The sequence below is a fragment of the Bos mutus genome, chromosome X (assembly GCF_027580195.1).
Source record: "Bos mutus isolate GX-2022 chromosome X, NWIPB_WYAK_1.1, whole genome shotgun sequence".
NCBI classification, from domain to species: domain Eukaryota; kingdom Metazoa; phylum Chordata; class Mammalia; order Artiodactyla; family Bovidae; genus Bos; species Bos mutus.
In genome coordinates this window covers 122,596,981-122,617,118 of record NC_091646.1, presented here as the reverse complement: position 1 = coordinate 122,617,118, position 20,138 = coordinate 122,596,981, and the positions used below count along the sequence as shown (strand labels likewise).

Below are 20,138 nucleotides of genomic sequence, written 5' to 3'. Positions count from 1 at the left end.
TACGTGTCACCGTCACAAGGGACAATGCCTAAGCAGCAAGTCAAGGAACAAAGTGATCAGAAAGGTGGTACAAGTGTCCAGTGATAATGTGAGGGGAGGTTAAGCAGGGCAAGTTTAGCCTTTGCTCCCCAGGCATCGTTTGTTTAGAAGCCTGACCTTTGTACACATTCTGTCAAGGACTATTTTTTCTCTAACCTACCTGCTCAACTGGTCCTCTGAATCTCTAAGACTGAACTGTTCGTTCAGGAAGATGCTAAAGAACTCTTTCTTCAGGCTATTTTTCTATCCCACAGAGGCCACAAATCTGCATCAATTGTAGTCAGAAAGAGGGGAGCTCCAGATGTGGTGAGCTGGAGGCACCTCAGGGCACTACATTTATGAATATTTAGACAGCTTTTCTCTTGTTATGAAAATTATGGCAATCTGTTCCACAGCATGCGTTTCTGATGAATTTCAATATCATAAAAGCTTTATTGGGGGAGGGGAGATGATGTTAGTTGTTTAAATAAATCCTGATCAGCTGAGTTTCACTTTCTCTCAGAAGATACCAATCTACACTGAATATTTTTTGAATCATCATAATGCTTACTCGTGACACGAGCTTGTATTGGGTTGGCAAAAAAGACTGCTTGGGTTCTTCAGTAAGATGTTACCAAAAAACCCAAAGAAACCTTTTCAAAAATATTTATCTATTTATTTGGCTGCACCCAGTCTTAGGTTGTGGCACATGAACTCTTTGTTGTGGCACGTGGGATCTAGTTCCCTAACCAGGGACTGAACCCCGGCCCCCTGCACTGGGAGCTCAGAGTCTTCGCCACTGGACCACTGGGGAAGTCCCCTGAACAAACTTTTTGGCTAACCCAGTATCTGAACGTGCTAAGGAGACAGCTATGTGGGAAGGCACATCTCTCCTCTGTACTGCTGGGCAAGTTGTTATGGGTATGACTTCCAACCGGAGGAAGGAGACTGTGTTCTTCCCCAAGCTCAGGGTCATTTCGAAAAGTGGGTCAGCCCTCTGTGTCCTTCCACCTGAACTTGGGTACTACATCAAAATCCAGAAGCAGCAAAAGGTTCCAAATGGAGGGGGCTACCTGGTAGACTAGGGGCCCTCGTGGAAATCATGGGAGAACCATTACCCCCGGAATTTGCTCTTTACAATGGAAGCCAGAAAGTGTGTGAGGGGTGAGATTAAACTGCAGCAATCTTGCTCTGGCTCCATGAAAACATGGCTATCAATAAAAACCTCTCCAGGCTTCACTGACAGTGATCATTCTTCCCAACCACCTACACACAGACTTATCTCTATGGCATCTGTGCCAAATGACATCCTCTCATATTCCGACTCAATTGTTCGCATCTTTCTTTTGTCTCTCCCAAGGGCTGTTCAATTCTTGGAATGCAGAAAGCTTTCACTCTGAATTATAAAGCTTTTGGAACTGAATCAGATAGTGAAGATGCTGGGAGAGACCTGAAGACTTCTCTCGAGTACAACCCTCTGACTTCAGAGACAATGCAGACAATGAAGAGCAAGGCCAGAGAAACACAATTATTTGCCTAAGGTCACACAGCTAGCTAAGAAGAGAGCTAGTCCCGGAACCTGTGCTTCCTGACTCTCAGCAGAACACCCCCGCCACTGTGTAAAACCACTCGTTATTAACAACTCAGCCCCACTCTGTGATGCATCTAGTGATAGACGTCGTTAATAGATACTTGTGGGACTGAAAGAGGCGTGGGCAAGAGTCAGGATTCTCCCACATGCTCAAGGGAGTTGAGCATTCTGAACTGTGTTAAAATCCAGGCCCAGGAAGCCCATCTTAGATCCCAGAATCACTTTCAAACTGCGCTGTCTGATATGGTGGCCCCTGGGCATGTGTGGCTTTTGATAATCAACACGTGGCTAAGCCAAGATGAGATGTGGCATACATGGAAAATACACACTGGATTCTGAAGATTCAGATGAAAAGAGAATTAAAATACCTCATTTAATAATTGTTTATGGGTTACACATGTTGAAAGGATAATACTTGGGATATATTGAGCTAAATAAAATATATTTAAATTGAGTTCACCTAATTCTTTTTTTAACCTGTTTCTTTTCTTGTTTTTTCCTTTTTTTATTTTTTAATGTGGCTACCAGAAAATGTAAAATCTTTTATGTGGCTCACATAGTATTTCTATTGGTCAGTACTTCTCTAAAACTCCTTCCACACCCACCACCTAACCCTGCCAAAAAAGACTTGAGTCTCCTGCCTGCAGATATTACTGAGGACAAAAAGATCTATCAAGGATATGCTCTTATTCTAGTGTGAGTTCTTGAGGCCTGAGGATGAGTCACTTAAGCATATCCTGCAGACTGTCCTAATCTGTGTCACAATCTTACAAGTGACACTCAGATTCCCCCAGCTCTGCCTCCCCCAAACCAACTCACAAGTCACCCTAGCTTCTATTTACTCTGCAGAGAGAGGAACAATCTATAGGGCATTTTTCTTTCACTTCTATTGAAACTCTTTTCCATTAAAAAAAATTCTCTGTTTCTCAGAGTCTTATTTCTGCAAACATGACTGAGGTTGGTGAAGGCCACTGGTTGTCACCTGTCACGAGGACAGCCTGTCCCAGGGACCCCATTCCAATTACCTTTGAGATTTGATGTGTCTTCCCCCCTTCCTGCCCATCCTCCACTCCAGCCATTCCAGCAAACTTGCCTAATAACCTGGATCACTGATAAACTTGTTAATGGCCAGAACTACAGAATGAGCAGTTGAATGGAAGGAAGGATGGGCTACCGTCCAACCGGAGAAAACATTATGGAAGTAGTTTAACTCTGAATTCATGTAAAGAAAAAGTTTCAGGATGCTCTTCAAGAATCTTGAAAGTTTTAGTGTTTAAATGGAGATTTAGTATTAGCATTCCAGCAACTGGGAATTTGTTGGAAAAGCACAATTTCTGTCCCCACCCCAGACCTGCTGCCTCATAAATTCTGGAGGTGTGGCCCAGCTCTCTGGGGCACACTCAAGTTGGGGACCTGCTGGATTAGAGCGTTAGTCTAGTGAGCTTCCTGCCTCTTAAACAGAGTCTGATTGTATCATTAACACCTTGAAGGCATGTCAACCTCATCTGAACCTTAACCATTAAGACAGCTGCACCTATAACACCCATGAATGTATTTATCTAAAACACCATTTGGGGCTTGGCAGTCCCATAAATTCATTTTTTATGTCTAAGGCAGTAACATTTACTTGGCTCTCAAAACTACCTGTTTTGCACTGAAAAAGGAGTTCCTGGTATATTTTTCGAAACTAAAAGAATACATTTGTGCTTGTTCTTACATTAATCATAATCACATATGTATGATAGAGCTTCTCTCAATCTTTGGATTTCCAAACTAGATTAGTAGTCTGTCTACATTATCCTCATGAGGAAATCTGAAGCTGGAAAAAAAAAGTAAGTGAAATCCCTAGAAGGAACCGCAGTATTTATTCCTGACTAGAGCACGTTCAGAACATTCCAGTTATTGGAAGAATGACTAAAGGAAGTGGAGGGCTGCCAGACTTAGCAAATACAAACACAGGATGCCCAGTTACATTTGAATTTCATATAAATAACCAATATTGCATGGGACATGCTAAAGACAAAAAATTGTTCATTGTTTATGTGAAATTCAAATATAACTGGGCGTCCTTGTATTTTATCTGACAACTCTAGGATGGGGAGCAATGACCGCTGGGAAGGTTGGGGGGGGGGCAATTATCCTCAAATACTTAAAAGACTGTTAGGAGAAAAATGGGCTAAAATCAATATAGACCCAGAGACTAGAACCGATGGGTAAAAATGACAGGAAGAGCATATCTGGCTCGACAGAAGACAGACACTTGTAACTATAGGAATACAACAGAGCTGTGCTGAGGAGTCAAGATTTGGGAGTGTCTGTTGAGTGGTTAGGCTAAAACATAAAGCCTCTCTGACTTGACGGCCTATGAATCTCGACACTGCTTGAATTGCCATTTTCTAAAACCTTCCTGACTCCTCAACTTGGCAGATGGATCCACGTATACATGGATAAGCCCTGGCTCTGCAAGCAGGTGAGAAACAAATGGCAGGAAAGCATCTTCTTCCATCGAGGAGTTCTGAATCGAACTCGTGCCCACCCTACTGGTGGAACACAATGAAACCTATCTGGGTGCATTTTTTCCCTAATGTGCTATTTAAAAAGCCATTAAGATTATATAAGAATTTTTCAAAAGTGGCTCAATGATCATAAAGCCATTCACTGCTTTCAAACATAAAACAGATAAACAAGGAAAACTCACCCTTTGTCCGGCTGTCCATTTCTGGTTTTGATGAATCTGGAGTTGCTGCAGTTGGAGGTAACTTCTTGCCAATAGTCTGAGGGGGGAAAGGATGATTTTTACTTATCAAGATTATTCTCTGCATTAAACAAAGGAATAAAAACATCAAGATCATGATGACGAAAAGCTCACAGCTCATCCCCCAAACCGCACACTTACGTTTTGGTACTGTTCTAGGTAATGGCTGCCTGTCTTCAATTAGGTCTGGACCTCAGGGACAAGTAAGTGGGAAAACCAGCTCAAAAGGGCTTTATCCTTGTAGGCAAGCCATATCTCTTATTGCCATTCTTCCTTGGCTTTTATTAAAAGATTGATTACTTTCAGCAGAGAAAACAGGTACATTTCCCCTCATTTTATGAGAAATTGGCTCAATCTATGGCCCAGAGCAGGTGCTTAAAAGTATTTGCAGGGTGGAAGAAAAGCATAAAGAGGGAGAGCACAAAAGGACAGAAAAAAGGGAGGAATGGAGGGATAGAGGGACAGAAGAACAGACTGATGATGGACAGGTGAAGGACAGGTAGAAGCCACAGTCCACAACAAATGTGCCTTGTTGCGTCTCCTTCTAGTCACCTACGAGCCAACCTGCGGGGAGAGGAAGCATGCTTGTGTCCTCCAAGGTAGGTCTGTCTGCCCTGAAGGTGGAACAAGCAGGGCCAACAACTCCCTTCCTCCTCACCAGCTTTCAAACCCTCCAGGGTTTTGAGTAAGGCCAATGCTGCAGACCCAAGACATCTACTTAGCAATTTTTTAAAAAATACATGAGTTTGAGTTCGTTTTCTTCTCTTCATTCATAGCTAATTCTATTGTCATTCATTATTTCTGGACCCTCCACAGGGAAGACTGGATATTGTCTCTGACTAAAGATAGTCCCCCAAACACAGGCAACTCAGCGACTCAAAGCCACAAAGAAGAAAAACAAGAGTTTCAAAGAGGAGGTCTGGCCCCACTCTGCTCCTCTGCCGTCACATATGTGTGCTGGGGATTAATGCCCAAGGAAAACAGCCCCTGACGCAGGGAAACAGCTGTCAGAGCCAAGTAGCCACGTGCGGCAACCTCTCCAGCAACGAGGGCTTTTCCCAGGCAGAAGTCTAGCCACTGGGAAAACCAAGCATATCGGCCCCCTTGAACACATGAAGGGGAGTAAACTGCACGATTCAAACACCACCCTGTGGCCTGCTTCTTCAGATACAACTGGTTCACCACAGTTTTTCATTCAAAAAAGTTCCTCATGCTTCAAATGCTGAAACTAACATTAAATATGAATATATCACAGAAAGAGGGTAAGATAAATCTAATCCTCAGCCCTTCATGAATTTTTAAAAACATTTGTGACAGAAAGCCTTTAAATTTTACACGGTGACATTTTTATTTAGTGCCACGGGGCTTTCTATATTGGATAAGAAATGAAACCCCAAATATTATGCCGCTCCTCAACCACCGCTAAGTACTCAAACTAATAACATGGTGTGATTCTGACAAAACGTCAAGGACGAAAAAAGCTGGTTGTTATTTGGCCATAAGGTCACATTTGATGAAAAACTGTTCTTAGAATTATCTTGAAACGTCAGGAAGTGACAATAAAAATAGAGGCTCTCAGAGTGTTAGCCGCATTCCTGCTCACACTTCCAACAGAATCTCTCTCCCTTTCTCTGGTTTTCCCTTTTGGGGACCAGAATCAAGCAACACTATTGTCAACAAATTAGGAAGAAGAAAAAAAAAAACAATGAATCCTTTAGTTACTGCTGACAGTAGAGAGAGGAAATTAGGAAAACAGAGCAGTAAACATAATGCCCAATCCTGACTTGGCTTCCACTCCTGAAAAAATCAGACATCCAATGGTTTGGGCCTTAAGCCAGATGCCTTCCTTTAGAGAAGCCTTCACAGGTTGTGTATTTTTATGACTCCCCCTTATTTGGTAATGAAAGGAATTGTCGCCCTCCAGCTCTGATGTCTTGGTTTACCAGTGATATCCCAGTTTACCAAGCTAAGGGACATCAAGAAAGGCCACCAGTTAAATACACCTACTTCTGAACAGAAAGATATAAGAAAGCAAAGATTAATCTATTTTTTTTTTTCTTTGTATTTCAGAAAATACAGCACACTGGCCTCTGCATGGATCCCAGAATTGGGGTGGTGGTGAAGCTGACGTGGCTATCATCTTCTGGGGGTGCTACATCTTAACTTCTTTCTTCTTCCTCATATGGGCCCTGACTAAAGGTCGAGAGGAATGCCAGCTCCTCCCCGATCAGCCTGGTCTTCCAGGAACCTCTCTTTTCTCTAGGACCCAGACCTAGAGAAGTTTGCCTCCCAGACCCGTGGCACCAGCCTCATCTGCGGACTGTCAGGAAGGCCAATTCCCAGGCCCCGCCCAGCCTTTCTCAATCATAAAGCCGGGGGATGGTGCCTGGAAGTCTCTGTCTGAACACACCCTCCACGGCATTGTGATGTACATTCAAGTGTGACAACCACCAACCTCGATGTAAAAGGATTCCATTAGCACTAACCAATTACCTGTTCCTGGGATTAACAGCTTGGGTGCCTAGTCTCAAACCTAGACAAATTATAAGACATCTTTCTTGCTCTTCTTCCTTTCTTCTCTACCTCCTTCCACCAAATGCCTTCCCCTTCTCCAGTCTTACTGGCATAAGAACTTGTCATTGCCAGTAAATGAGTCACTTCAGAAAACACATGAAGTTTAACAGAGCAGACAAGGTGACAATATCACTGAGGGAGATGGTGGGTGGGGGCCAGGGGAGTACAGGTGGCCACGAGACCCTCCACCAAAGGAGGACTGAAAGGTTGAATGAATGGATAGCAGATGAATGAATGGACAGTAAGATGGCTTTGAAGCAAAAATGGAAGACTATATCTAGCCTCCCTGGGCTCAGACTACCGTGAAGACCAGGTGTGTAGATCCCCATGACTGCACCAACCTTCAGGGAAGGCCAAGCCCTGCTGCTCTTCAGTGGCATCTGGGGTGGGAGGTTTCTTCACTGGACAAGACTCTCACACGCTCAAGGGAAGTTAGCAACCCTCGCTCCTGCCCAGTTAATAGCCTAGAGTGGTCCTTCATCACTGTGTCCACCCCAAACACCCTACACCTTTTCCAAATACCCCATCTGAGAACCTCTGTCCCTTACTCTTCCTCTAAATACAAGAAGAAAGACAAAAGGTAGTGAAATACTTCTTTCTCACCAGACTTCTAGCTTCCCCTACCTCTGAAAACATCTGGACTAAACATGAATGGAAACCCTAGATTTTAAAGGGCACACATCATGAGAACAATGCCCAGCTCCAGTGCACACAAGGGTCCTATGTAACTGAAGGTCAGCCACCATGCAGGTTTATGTGAATGGAAAAACTGGGGAACTGTATCCATATATCTCTCATCCACTTAGCAGGCGGTAGAGGATGTGGATGAGCATCCAGGATCTCCACTTTTGGCCTCTTCAGCCGAGTTCAGAGTTCCTGCCCTCCTGGGTATCACAAAGAAGATGGTTTATGCCGGGCAAGTATGGGCCCTACACTTATGGGCTGTGCTGATGCTGCTCAGGATGCAGCTCTTCCATCTTCTAAGAGATCTGCAAATGGGCTCACTTTATCAAGCACCTTCCAAAGGAGGGGGGCCTCCCTTGTGGTTCAGCTGGTAAAGAATCCGCCTGCAATGCAGGAGACCTGGGTTCGATCCCTGGGTTGGGAAGATCCCCTGGAGAAGGGAAAGGCTACCCACTCCAGTATTCTGGCCTGGAGAATTCCATGGACTGTATAGTCCATGGGGTTACAAAGAGTCGGACATGACTGAGCAACTTTCACTTTCCAAAGGAGGGACTCCCATGCTCTGCTCCATAGCTCAGGCCATGTGCCCTCCTCTATTCTGTGCTGTGGCTAAAGACTTCCCAGGATCCACATCCACGTGCCTCTGGTCTGACTTCCCCCAACCCAGAGGCCACTGCTGGTCTGGGAGTGGATGTATGTCTGGAGCTGACGTGTATGGAGGGGGAAGCTCTACAGATGGTGACTATCTTCAACACACAGTCATCACCAAGTTGGTGTCAACTTCTGTCGCTCCTGTCACGCCCTAAACTCCAATTAAAGCCTGATTTTTAAAAATAAGTAATTCAAAAAATTCTGTCCTTTGAATAGTTAATATCAGAAGTCCCTCACCTGTGAGCTCTCTTGACAAAAGTATTAACCACAGTTTCGGGGGAGTTTTGTGAACAGTAAGAGCATCATATACACTTCCAGCTCAGCAAGATTTTGGTAATAGAACATCAGGACAGATAACTCACATATGATTTCAGTTAGTGAAGTTAGTTATTTTTTTTTTCTTTTCTGTGCCAAAATGAAGAAACTAATGCTTGTAGGAAACACAATCACTGGATTGGACTCAAGTGGAATCCGGTTCCCTCATGACTAATAATCTGTTTCTCTTTGCAACTGCTGGAGCCTGAGACCAGGATCCCGCTCAAACCAAGCACAAAAATCACTCCTCTGACTTTATTCTAATTCAGATGCAAGCTCCTTTGAGTGCAAAAAAATTTCCAGTTATAGGACAATGCTAAGGAGAGGAAAGTTTAAGTTTCACCTCTGGAAGTCTCTTCTCCAGCACGATCACAGAAAACTGAAATCACAAAGGCAACCAGGTTGGCGGGGCAAGGGGAGGAAGGAGAGAGCTCTGTACATCCTAGCAGTTAGTGGAGCCCCACTGTGGGAAGACTAGGCTTTCTGGCGGCTATTCTAGGAAAGGGTGATCTTCTGAGGAGCTAAATGGAGACAGCATTCAAGTGTTTACACAAAGCCAAACACAAGAGATGACATTTCAAAAAGCTGGTGAGATACAAGATCAAGGATGGCTCTTTGAAGGCATTAATTTTATTACACTAGTATCTGACAGTACTTTCCCTTTCTGTTCAGTACAGATTTATTAAATCCAAAACACATGAAGCAGTGAAGCAGACGAAAAGGCAAGAGGATGCTGAATGTCCCTGCAAACACTGAATCAGCAATTCCCTGGGTTCTCCAGAGTGGTGTGTTGAGGGGTGCCCACCCATTGCATGGTCAGCCCAAATCCTGGTCAAGATACAGGCCATGGGAGGTCACGGTGAGAAGAGAGACAAAACAGTGTCTGTATATGACCATATCCACAACCTTTCAGCTTTCCTTTCCCACCATAACTCAGAGAGATATATAAACTGCTATTTAAACTCACTGTTACCTTTTTAATTTATTCTTACAGGCTCCTTTCACAAACATCTATGACTGATGATATTATGAAGTCTTCTCGGTGCTCAGCAGGGAGAGGCAGGAGCAGGGCAGAAGCCCTGTGAGCAGCCAGCTACTGTCTGAGCCAGAAGAGAACTAGTACAAAAGAGTGTCCATACAACAGAGCATCTGTGCACTTTTAATAGAAGATTTTTTTTTAACTCGCTGGGAAATTTACATTAACAATTGTCAATTCACCCACCTTTGACTGGCTCAGCTTAAATGACTTGATCTCAACAGAAGATATGCCAGAATACAATACAACTCAAAATTCTAAAAATCAAATGCATAGTGCAGTAGGAAAAATATATATTTGGACCTCCATCCTAGGGACAGAGGTTACTTTCGAAATACCTCACATACCACTGTGTTAATTCTGACATCTCCAAAGGGACATGCTTCATGTGAATCTCTTTCAAACTTGGCTACAAGAGAAGATAAAATGTAAAAAGTAATCTTCTGATTATGATGTTGGGCTTAAGACTTACAATTATTCACATAATGTGTATTTCCCTGGCTGTCTTGAAAAGTTAGTGATAAGTCAAGTTACATGAAACCTCCCGGCCCAACCAGAGTTAAAGACCTTGTCAGATTCACAGCTGCTTTAGAAGTATTTGAAGTTTAACTGCTTTTCTCCTTCTTTCTTTTCAGAAACAGTGCCCTCCTTGAGAGCAAAGCCTAGATGTTAATTATTCTCTTATCTCCACAAAGTAAAGGGTCAGGAAGTGCTCACTGAATGGAGCCAGAAATCTGGGGACGACATCTCCTCCGCCTTTGCCTTACCATTAGCATCCTACCACATCACAAGAGCTACATGAAAGGAGCCGTCCTCCTTGACAATCCAGACCCCTCTTGGAGTCCTGCTGTTTGTCACTGTCACATATCAGCTCTTCTAGCCTGGTTTCTGATAACAGCAGATTCTATTCTTGGCCCTCTATGGCCCCTGTCTCACTCCCTCGTTCTCATGCACATGACTCCAATCTCCTATTAATTATTGGTTGCCATAAAGAAGAACCCAATCTCAGCCAGGTTTCTGGTGGACCTCTCTCTGCTTGTGACTTCCAAATACTCTTCCTTGCTTGCTCCCTCACATTGTCTCAAGTTCCTATTTATTATGATCAAAGGACTCTCACTTGGAGGGGTCACTATCACTCATGTATGTGTACACACACACACCCCATTCTCTTGTTCTGAAATAATTTTCCAAAACGTGTTGCCAAGATGTTCCACCAACACACCAACTCAGCACCTCAACACCTAATGTCACAATTTGGTAAATGTGGGAAACACAGAATACTTGGGCTCAAAGAAGTCCTGTAGTTACAGTGTACTTTTATCCTTAACATTATTTCGGAGTTTTCTAAATTTATGTGAACACATCCCACTTCTTTGATACCTGTCGACACATCGCAAGAATGAGCAAGCTATGGAAGAGCTGGGTGAGAACATTACCACCTTTGCTTCCTAAATTCTCTTGCCTCATCCTCTCTGTCTCTTAGACTCACAACTTGGAACCCACCCTTGACTCTCTTACTGTACCTTTCCATATCAAACCCACCACCCAGTTCCTGCTTTCAGATTCATCCCTTCCTCTTTGACCCCAGCCTATGGACTTAGCTTCTGTCACAGGGACTATTTTGAAAGTTTTCTAGACAACGGTCCTATTCCCCAATTCAAGTCGCTTCTTTGGATCTCCTGTAGACTCAAATTTTAATCACTCTCCACCATCACCCCATACTATATCTACTTAAAAACACTCAGAATATATACTGTTTCTCAATGGCTATTCATGTAAATTCCCAAAGTCCTGAAGAAATTTGAGGGTTTACTTCTAATCGCTGCAACGTGCTAGATCTCTCCATGGCTGGCATCTTTCTCTTGTGCTCTTAGACAAAGAGCAAACTTTCTCTGACTGTAAGACACCTAATCCCATCTTAGATGCTTCCATTAAATCTTCCAGGGTTTACTCTGTCAACTTGTCCAATAGAAACGTTAGTATCTATCCTTTTACTGAATGTGCTTATATGAAGTCTGTTTTATATTTGTATGTTAAACACACACACTCTCTCTCTGAGACACATGTGTGCATCAGCAGGAAAGATGTACCTGAGAATACGAGCCAAATTGTAGAATTTATCATGCACTGTAACTTCTGCCAGGATCTGATCATTTGGTTCATTTGTTTGCTTTTTGAATACCTCAGGAGACCATGCCCTAAAAAAACTGGAAAGAACCATCCAATACATGCATTAATGGGATGGGCTGGATTTTCTCTTTGTCAAAGCAAAATAACTTTCTGAAGGTGTACTAGAGGCTTCCACTCATGCTAGGGAAATGCAGTGCTAAAGAACGAATCAAAACCTTAAGCACTCAATGAGGTGGAGGATGTACATTCAGACAACATTAAAAGCATAGAAGGCAGCTCTCCAAACGTCTGACAGTATATGAAAATGCTATTTCTATTTTACCCCCACTGTTCCCGAGAGAGGAGCCTGCCTGCTATTTTGTTGTAGGACATCTTATTCAAAGAGGATAAACAAGCCAAAGTAAATTTCCATTTCACATACTACTTTGGCAAAACACAATTTACCATTATGCTTTCAAAAGACTCTCTTCTGCTGTTAGGACACATAAAAGGGAATCACACCTTTCTTCTACCAGAGGATTAGTTTTATCTTTTGATTAATAATACCTTCCTTTTAGATGCATTTAGAGAATTTAAGAAGAATGTAGAAAGATGGTAGGGCAGCAGGGAATATCACAGGGCCAGTTTGAGTTACGTTTATCCAGGGCTTTAATAAGAAACTGCCTACACATACATGGAGCAAGTCCTAATTTTCTAATCAAGCAGCTGTATGAATTCAATGAGCATACAAGATCCTTCCCAGCTCTACAGTACTTTGACTTATTCAGTCCCAACATAGTCTAGGCTATTCCCCTTACCTGGGATAGCATCTTTTCCTTTAGTATATCTGAATTCCATCTCACCTCTAAGGTGCAACTAAAGTCCAGCTAGCTAAATGTATTCTACTGACATGCAGCTGACATGTGATCATGACATTTTTATGTGTATGAGATACTTGAGGGCAAAGTATTATTCAGTATTCCTTTCTATCTTTAAAGTGCTCCATCACTCTTCCTTCATTCACCCTTCCTTCCTTCTTCCCTCCCTTCCTTTCTTTCACTCACTCACGTGTTCATTTATTTAGCATTCTTTTCTAGAAATACCACCATGAGTGAACATTTGACTTTGACCACTATTACAGGGACATCAGGGGCTTACCAGGTAGTGAAGTGGTAAAGAACCCGCTTGCCAATGCTGGAGACACAAGAGACGTGGGTTTGATCTCTGGGTTGGGAAGATCCCATGGAGGAGGAAATGGCAACCCACTCCAGTATTCTTATCTGGAGAATTCCATGGACAGTGGAGCCTGGTGGATTACTGCCCATGGGGCTGCAAATAGTTGGACAGGACTGGGCAATAGAGCACAACAACACAACCATAAGCCATGATCCATGCTGGAAGCTGGGTTTACAAAAATCAGATGGGCCAAGCCTGGATCTTTAATGAGTTCAAAGTTTAGCAGTGGAGACATACTAATTAACCAAGAACCACAGTGCAAAGGGATAAACATGACAATATAAGTATATATAAAAGAGAAAAAAAGAGCCATTAACAATTCTACATGGGAAAATAAGTCTCAGAGCAGTGATGCTGCTGCTGCTGCTGCTAAGTCGCTTCAGTCGTGTCCGACGGCTGGAGTTAAATTCTAAAAGATGAGTAGGAATTTGCCCAGTAGAAAATGGTAGAAAAAGCATTAGGGCTAAAGAAAAGAAGGAGCAAAGGCAAGAAGGTAAGCAGAGAATGGGGGCTTCACAGCACAGAATGGGGCTGACAAAGAGGGGATCCTGCAGGTGGGGTGAAGGGAGGGGGAGATGCCTGGACCAGGAGGTCAGCAAGATAAACGGGGCCAATGTTACAGTCTGTGCTTTATCTTAAAGGCAACTGGGAGTAAGCAGAGGTATGGTCTGATCACATTTTTGACTTTAAGACCAGTGATCTGGTGGCACCGGGAGGAATGAAGAAGAAAGAGCACGCGAAAGTCAAGGAGATCTTTAGGAGGTTGACACAATGATCCAACTGAGGCAGTGAAACTAAGGATGCAGAAGAGAGGTTGGAGAAACACATAGACTGCCAACATGTTCATACTCCACAGTCATGACGGGGATAAATCAGTGACTGAATTGGTGTGTATACAGATGGGAAAACACCCAAACTCTGTTATGTTCTTAAGTCAACATATACGGATTCAACAGAGATGTTGAGTGCCAATGGTATAAGAAGAACGTTAAATTCAGACCCTCACTAGAGAGGCAAAAAAGCTGGAAACAGAGGTTCAGAGGAGCATGGTGGAAAATCTATCCCAATGAGAAGAACCACAGTGGATGTGTTTCTCAAGTCTCTGATGCTGGTGTGGGGACATCAGTGAAAAAATAGTAGGTCTGTGATAGTTTTGAACAGTTAGTTTACTGTTAAAACATCAATCCATCTACCATTTGAAAAGATTAAAAAAAAAACATAAAAATACATAAGCTCTTGACACATATGAAAAAGAATCTTTCTAATCTAACAAATTTCAAGTAAACAGTTTAGTCAAGTATGTCTCCAAAAATGTCTTAGGATAGAGACAAAAATGGGAAATTTCTTTCCCCCAAAAGAAATTTCCAGACAAGCTTTTCTGTCCTTCAGAGGAAGGAAACGAAATGAAACAGTTTCAGTCACAATAAGTTAATAAGCTATGCTAAGCTTGTTAATAAGCTATGAAGTCCATAATAAATAACAAAGCAGGCGGAGCTGGTTTAGAAAGCTGACCTATATTTTGGGGGCATCATCATGAAAACTGTGACCAACTGATACCTGATTTTCAGTGTCACCAATAAGGTCTCACTATGTACTTTAGGACACACTTTTAATTTCTCAGGAAGTTCCTTAAAAACATTTGGAAGCTCTGTAATGTATTTATATTGCTGGCATAAAGATCTAATAACCAATCAGTATGAGCACTACTGGTTTCCTTATAACTCTGACAAGCTAGAAGCAGCTTGCTTTGTTCTAAAAGTGATATTAGTCATATTTTGTACATGTAAAATTTTTTAATTATGTATTTTTCAAATCAAAATGTAATGTCCTCTATTCTAGGTATTCTGGGTCTTAGAATCATGGTAAGAATATTCATGCAAACGTGAATCTATAAACATGTAGCTTCTTGTTTCTTCTCTGTAAGCTGTTGGAGTACTCATTTTAGTTTTACGTATTTCTAAAATAAACATTTCAAAATCCCCACCCCCACCCCATCAAAGAAAAGAAAGAAAAGAGGTAATACTTGGAACAATGTTTTGTTGCTTGGTTTTCAAGTAAAATTGCTACTTACAAGGCTAGGGCATACAATGAAAGATTATCCAGCCTTAAAAAAAAAAGGAAATTCTGACATATGATACAGCATGGATGAACTGTGAAGACATTACATTAAGTGAAAGAAGCCAATCACAAAAGGATAAATACTAGACGATTCCTCTCATATGAGACACCTAAAATAGTAGGAATCACAGAGACACAAAAGTAGCATGGTGACCACCAGGGGCTGGGGGCAGGAAGAAGGGAGACTTGCTGGGTACAGAGTTTTGGTTTCGCAAGGTGAAAGGAGGTCTGGAGACAGACAGCTGATGGTGATAGTTGTGTAAAAATGTGAATGTACTTAATGTCACTGAACTGTACGCTTAACAATGGTTAAAATGGTAAGTTTTATGTTATGTATATTTTATCACAATTTTTACAAAGGCTTAGGGTATACTGCTCTTTCTCTACCAGCCTCTCTCTATGAAGGAATACTGACTAGAATGGCAAAAAAAATTGCTCATGAGGCTCTGATATCCTGCTATTTAATATTCAACCACAAAATCATTAAGGGTGCAGACAGCATGTAGTGAGGTGAGTTACAGAACAAACCCATCTTTATCCAGAAACTCACCTCAGTCTTCCAGTAAAGACTCTTTCCACTTCTCTGAAAGATAACCGACTGTCTCCATAAAGACAATCTCTAAATCTGGCTAATGTAAATATTACTAGCTCTGGCTTAAATCCTGTAGGACTCATTCCTTATGTTCATCAGCTGCTCTACAGATTCCCAAAGAATAACACTTACTCCTTTTTGGAATCAACTAGGCTCCCCGATTTTACAGAAGAACAGAAGAGAAAACTGCACCAAAGCTTAAAGACTCAATGACACTACCTTTATATTTTATTAGAAAGAATGAGTTCACATCACATACTTATGCAAAACAGGGACTTATAAGCACATCCAGAGGTCAGGTACACATTGCTTACATTTTCTAGATGTAGAGCTGAATACTTAGAAAGATGACCCCAAGGTGCTCCAAGAATGGAGGTCCTCAAAAAGAGATCCAATTAAACTCAGGGTAGTTTAATGACTAGTTATTAAGATATTAACAACAAAAAAAGATATTTAACAATGAGGGGTGAACCCAAATTCTGTGCCTTCCATAAAAATATCCTAGATGCCAACTGTTGGAATTCTCCCACTTCTTTCTATTCCTACTGAACTTGCTTTGAATCTCTAGAATAGCATTCACTACTCTCTGCCTTGTAATTATGGCCACTGATGTATGTATCTGTTTAACAGACTGAGATAATAAGCAAGACAGGAAGGCAAGGGCTGTATTGTGGTAATCTTTGTATTCTGTGATGTGTCTTGCACACTGGAGGTACGAAATATTCGTAATTTACTTCAGCCAACAATAAATTCAACATCCATCCAAAACATTTAGATTTGGGGGCTTCTCTGGCAGTCCAGTGGTTAAGACTCCACGCTTCCAATTCAGGGAGTACACATTCAATCCATGGTCAGGGAACTAAGATTCCACACGCTGGGCAGCATGGCCAAAAAATTTTTAAAAATATTAACAATAAAAAAAATTTAGATTTATGGGGAAGTCCTGTGTAAGATGCACTTTCTAGGTACAAGGGATGTAAGAATGGAACAAATCAACCTGTTTTCCCTTTCATGATCGCATCTGGTGGTTAAGAGTGAATTAGTATTAATAGGAATCCCCTCTAAGATCAGACTTACCAACTATGTGATCCTGGGCAACTTACTTAACCTCAGTTGCTTTGTCTGAAATGGAGATAATAGATACCTCATAGATCTTCTAGGAAGATTAAATGGAAAAATATATGTAAAGTATATAACCATTATTACTGTTATTGAATTTTACCAAATAAAAAAATCAATCATCATAATGCCTCTTCATGAATCTAGTTACAAAGGAAGACTGTTTCAATTACAACAGCTTTGAAAAACAGCAGGTTAATTGTCCCGCTCCTCTGCTTGGGGACTGAAGAGCATGAACAACTTATAGAAGATAGTCACACAGCAGAGACAGGCTCAGAGGAAAGCAATCATTCTGAAAAAAGATCAAGGAACAAGGGCAACAGCCATCACCATATAGTCACTGCCTATAAGGAAAGGCAGACAGAACAAACAGGAGAAACCACAAGGACCAGAGCCGACAAAAAACAGAGCATTCAGGTCAATAAGGCTTCGGTTAAGGTGGTGCCCAACAGTGAGTGGCCAGAAGCCCCCCAAGTTCAAGCCCACGCCAACTGCTTCTGGCTGCTCCCAAACTGTTATCTACTGTTAACGATGGAAAAACAACAAGGCATGTGTCTGGGGAAAACGGCCTGTTGTCAGAGAACAGAAAGCCTTTTATTGAGCATTTTGATACTCAGGAGTAAACACACCACCACTGAAAATCACCCCAAGCCATCTTTCACAAAGCTTGGCAACCATTCAATAATGGATGAAGAAATCTGAAATTGCCAGGCCAAACTGATACTCCTCCCAAGGCAGTGAAGAAACAGTGGCTGAATGAGACCATAAACTCATGTGGTACAGATTTCCAAATATGCTAGTGGATATTGCTGACAGATACTTACACATGAAAAGATGGATTCACAGGCCTCTTCCTGGAAGGGGCCAGGCTTTACTGCCAAATGCTGCTCTTAAAGGCTTCTTTCAATACCAGGAAGGAAGGGACAAATAGTATTCAGTTTGGATCCTATAGGTAGTACATTAAATTCAGCAAACATTTGTGGAATGCCTACTGCTACACAGCCCATCCCACAAGGCAAAACGGCTTTCCTCTGTTATTTTTATCTCTGTTTTCAAGACAGTGTTGTGTTTTTAGCTATAATATGGGAGATTTAAATACAATATTGACAGGAATCAATGCAACCATCCAATTCCAGATCTCCCAGATCTTCTAGGTAACTAGAGCCTCAAAGCTGAACATTCCATAGCCTTCTAGAGAGATGTCTACTGAAAGTTTGCAATGACATGGGAAATCATATATAATACTGAGTGGAAAAGATACACAATCATGTGTGTAAAAAAAAATTATGCATGTGGTATGATCTCAACCAGTTAAAAATGCATGGCAAAAGGAGTGAAAGCAAATACAAAATAATGTCAACAGTGTGGACCCCAGGGTGATTAAATTATAATGCTTTTTACTTTCTTGTATATTTAAAAAATTTTTTCAATTCAAGGATAATCGCTTTATAGAATTATATTGGTTTCTGACACATATCAACATGAACCAGTATACATGTGTCCCCTCCCTCTTGAACCTCCCTCCCACCTTCCTCCTCCTCATCCCACTCCTCTAAGTTGTTACAGAGCCCTGGTTTGAGATCCCTGAGTCATATGGGAAATTCCCATTGGCTATATATTTTTATACTATCCAGTGTTTCTACAAACCAGTGATTACTTTTAGAGTAAAAGTTTTAAGAAAACAGCACACACTAACATAGGTAGAAAGAATGGCCTACCTTTCACATTATTGATGCCTTTCTTAAAGTCTGACTTGGTTTGCAACACACCCTAACTAGAAATCACATGCAGCTTCCATTAGTGTGTCATTATATTTCCTTTTCCAAGTCATCAGTAAGGATGCTAAGAACAGATGTAAAATGAGTCATGATGGTAACTCACAAGATACCACCCATACAGAGCATCCCTGGCCATTTATCATCACACTTTACTTATAGTTATCCATCACTGACTAAGTGGATGATATAAAGTCATTTTCAATTAATGTTGTTTCATAAAAAGTATCAAGTCATTTTATCAAATGTTTTCAAAGTAAAAAATATATTTCTTGCTCTTCTAATTAAACCCATGAATTCCTATTTATACACGGGAAAGGGACTGAAAAGAGTTGAATTAACTGTGTAACTGTTTTTAATGAATGATTCCTTATCAAGTTCTCACTTCCCAGTATTTGAAGAAGCACTGGTTTAAGGGGTGTGACCTATTTGCACAGGGTCCACAGCTTAATTGCTCTCAGTTTTCTATCAGTTCTTCATAAGCAAAAACTCTTTTTAAACACAAACCAAAGTAATTATTACAAATAGTTTCTCAAATGGTAGAAAAACAAAATGTGACTGAACTCTGGTTCCCAGATTTTGAGGTTTGGTTGTTTTCCCCCTGATCTTAGAACTACTGACTTAAGTATATCAAACCCTTATAATCACACAGATTTCACAGCTATCTTCTTTTCTCAACTATTTACCAACTGTCTTCACTTAATGTGAACATACTTTGATTTTGCTACCTTTCAAAAACCAAGCCTGACTTTTTTTTATATGAGATTCAAGTTTGGGGTGTGGACAGATGGAATAAATACACTTTTAAGAGAAACCTTTTTGTAGAAAAATTTCTGGTCCATTAGAGCAAAAGTTCAATTCACTCTGTGCTTGGCTGCCATTTTTATTCATTCATTCATTCAAACTGTAGTGTCACAGCAAGTGTCAGGAGGAAAAACAGTTCTCTTAAGTCTACGAACAAAGCTAGTGGACGTGACAGAATTCCAGTTGAGCTATTTCAAATCCTAAAAGATGATGCTGTGAAAGTGCTGCACTCAGTACACCAGCAAGTTTGGAAAACGCAGCAGTGGCCACAGGACTGGAAGAGGTCAGTTATCATTTCAATCCCAAAGAAAGGTAATGCCAAAGGATGTTCAAACTACTGCACATTTGCACTCATCTCACATGCTAGCAAAGTAATGCTCAAAATCCTCCAAGCCAGGCTTCAATGGTACATGAACCATGAGCTTCCAGATATTCAAGCTGGATTTTAAAAAGGCAGAGGAACCAGAGATCAAAGTGTCAACATCCGTTGGATCATCAAAAAAACAAGAAAGTTCCAGAAAAACATCTACTTCTGCTTTACTGACTACACCAAAGCCTTTGACTGGGTGGATCACAGCAAACTGCGGGAAAGTCTTCAAGAGATGGGAATACCAGTCCACCTGATCTGCCTCCTGAGAAATCTGTATGCAGGTCAAGAAGCAACAGTTAGAACTGGACATAGAACAACAGACTGGTTCCAAATTTGGAAAGAAGTATGTCAAGGTTGTATATTGTCACCCTGCTTATTTAACTTATATGCA

The 20,138-nt window shown here is 41.4% G+C and overlaps 1 protein-coding gene across 3 annotated transcripts in view; it reads right to left on the bottom strand.

The window, feature by feature from the left end:
• SH3KBP1 (SH3 domain containing kinase binding protein 1) overlaps positions 1 to 20,138 on the bottom strand; it is a 332,811-nt gene that overhangs the window by 94,443 nt on the left and 218,230 nt on the right. For all 3 annotated transcript variants that reach the window (XM_070365436.1, XM_070365437.1, XM_005897720.2), the window contains one exon: positions 4,308 to 4,383. In XM_070365436.1, the coding sequence (XP_070221537.1) occupies positions 4,308 to 4,383 (76 nt within the window). The remainder of the gene's footprint in view (positions 1 to 4,307; positions 4,384 to 20,138) is intronic.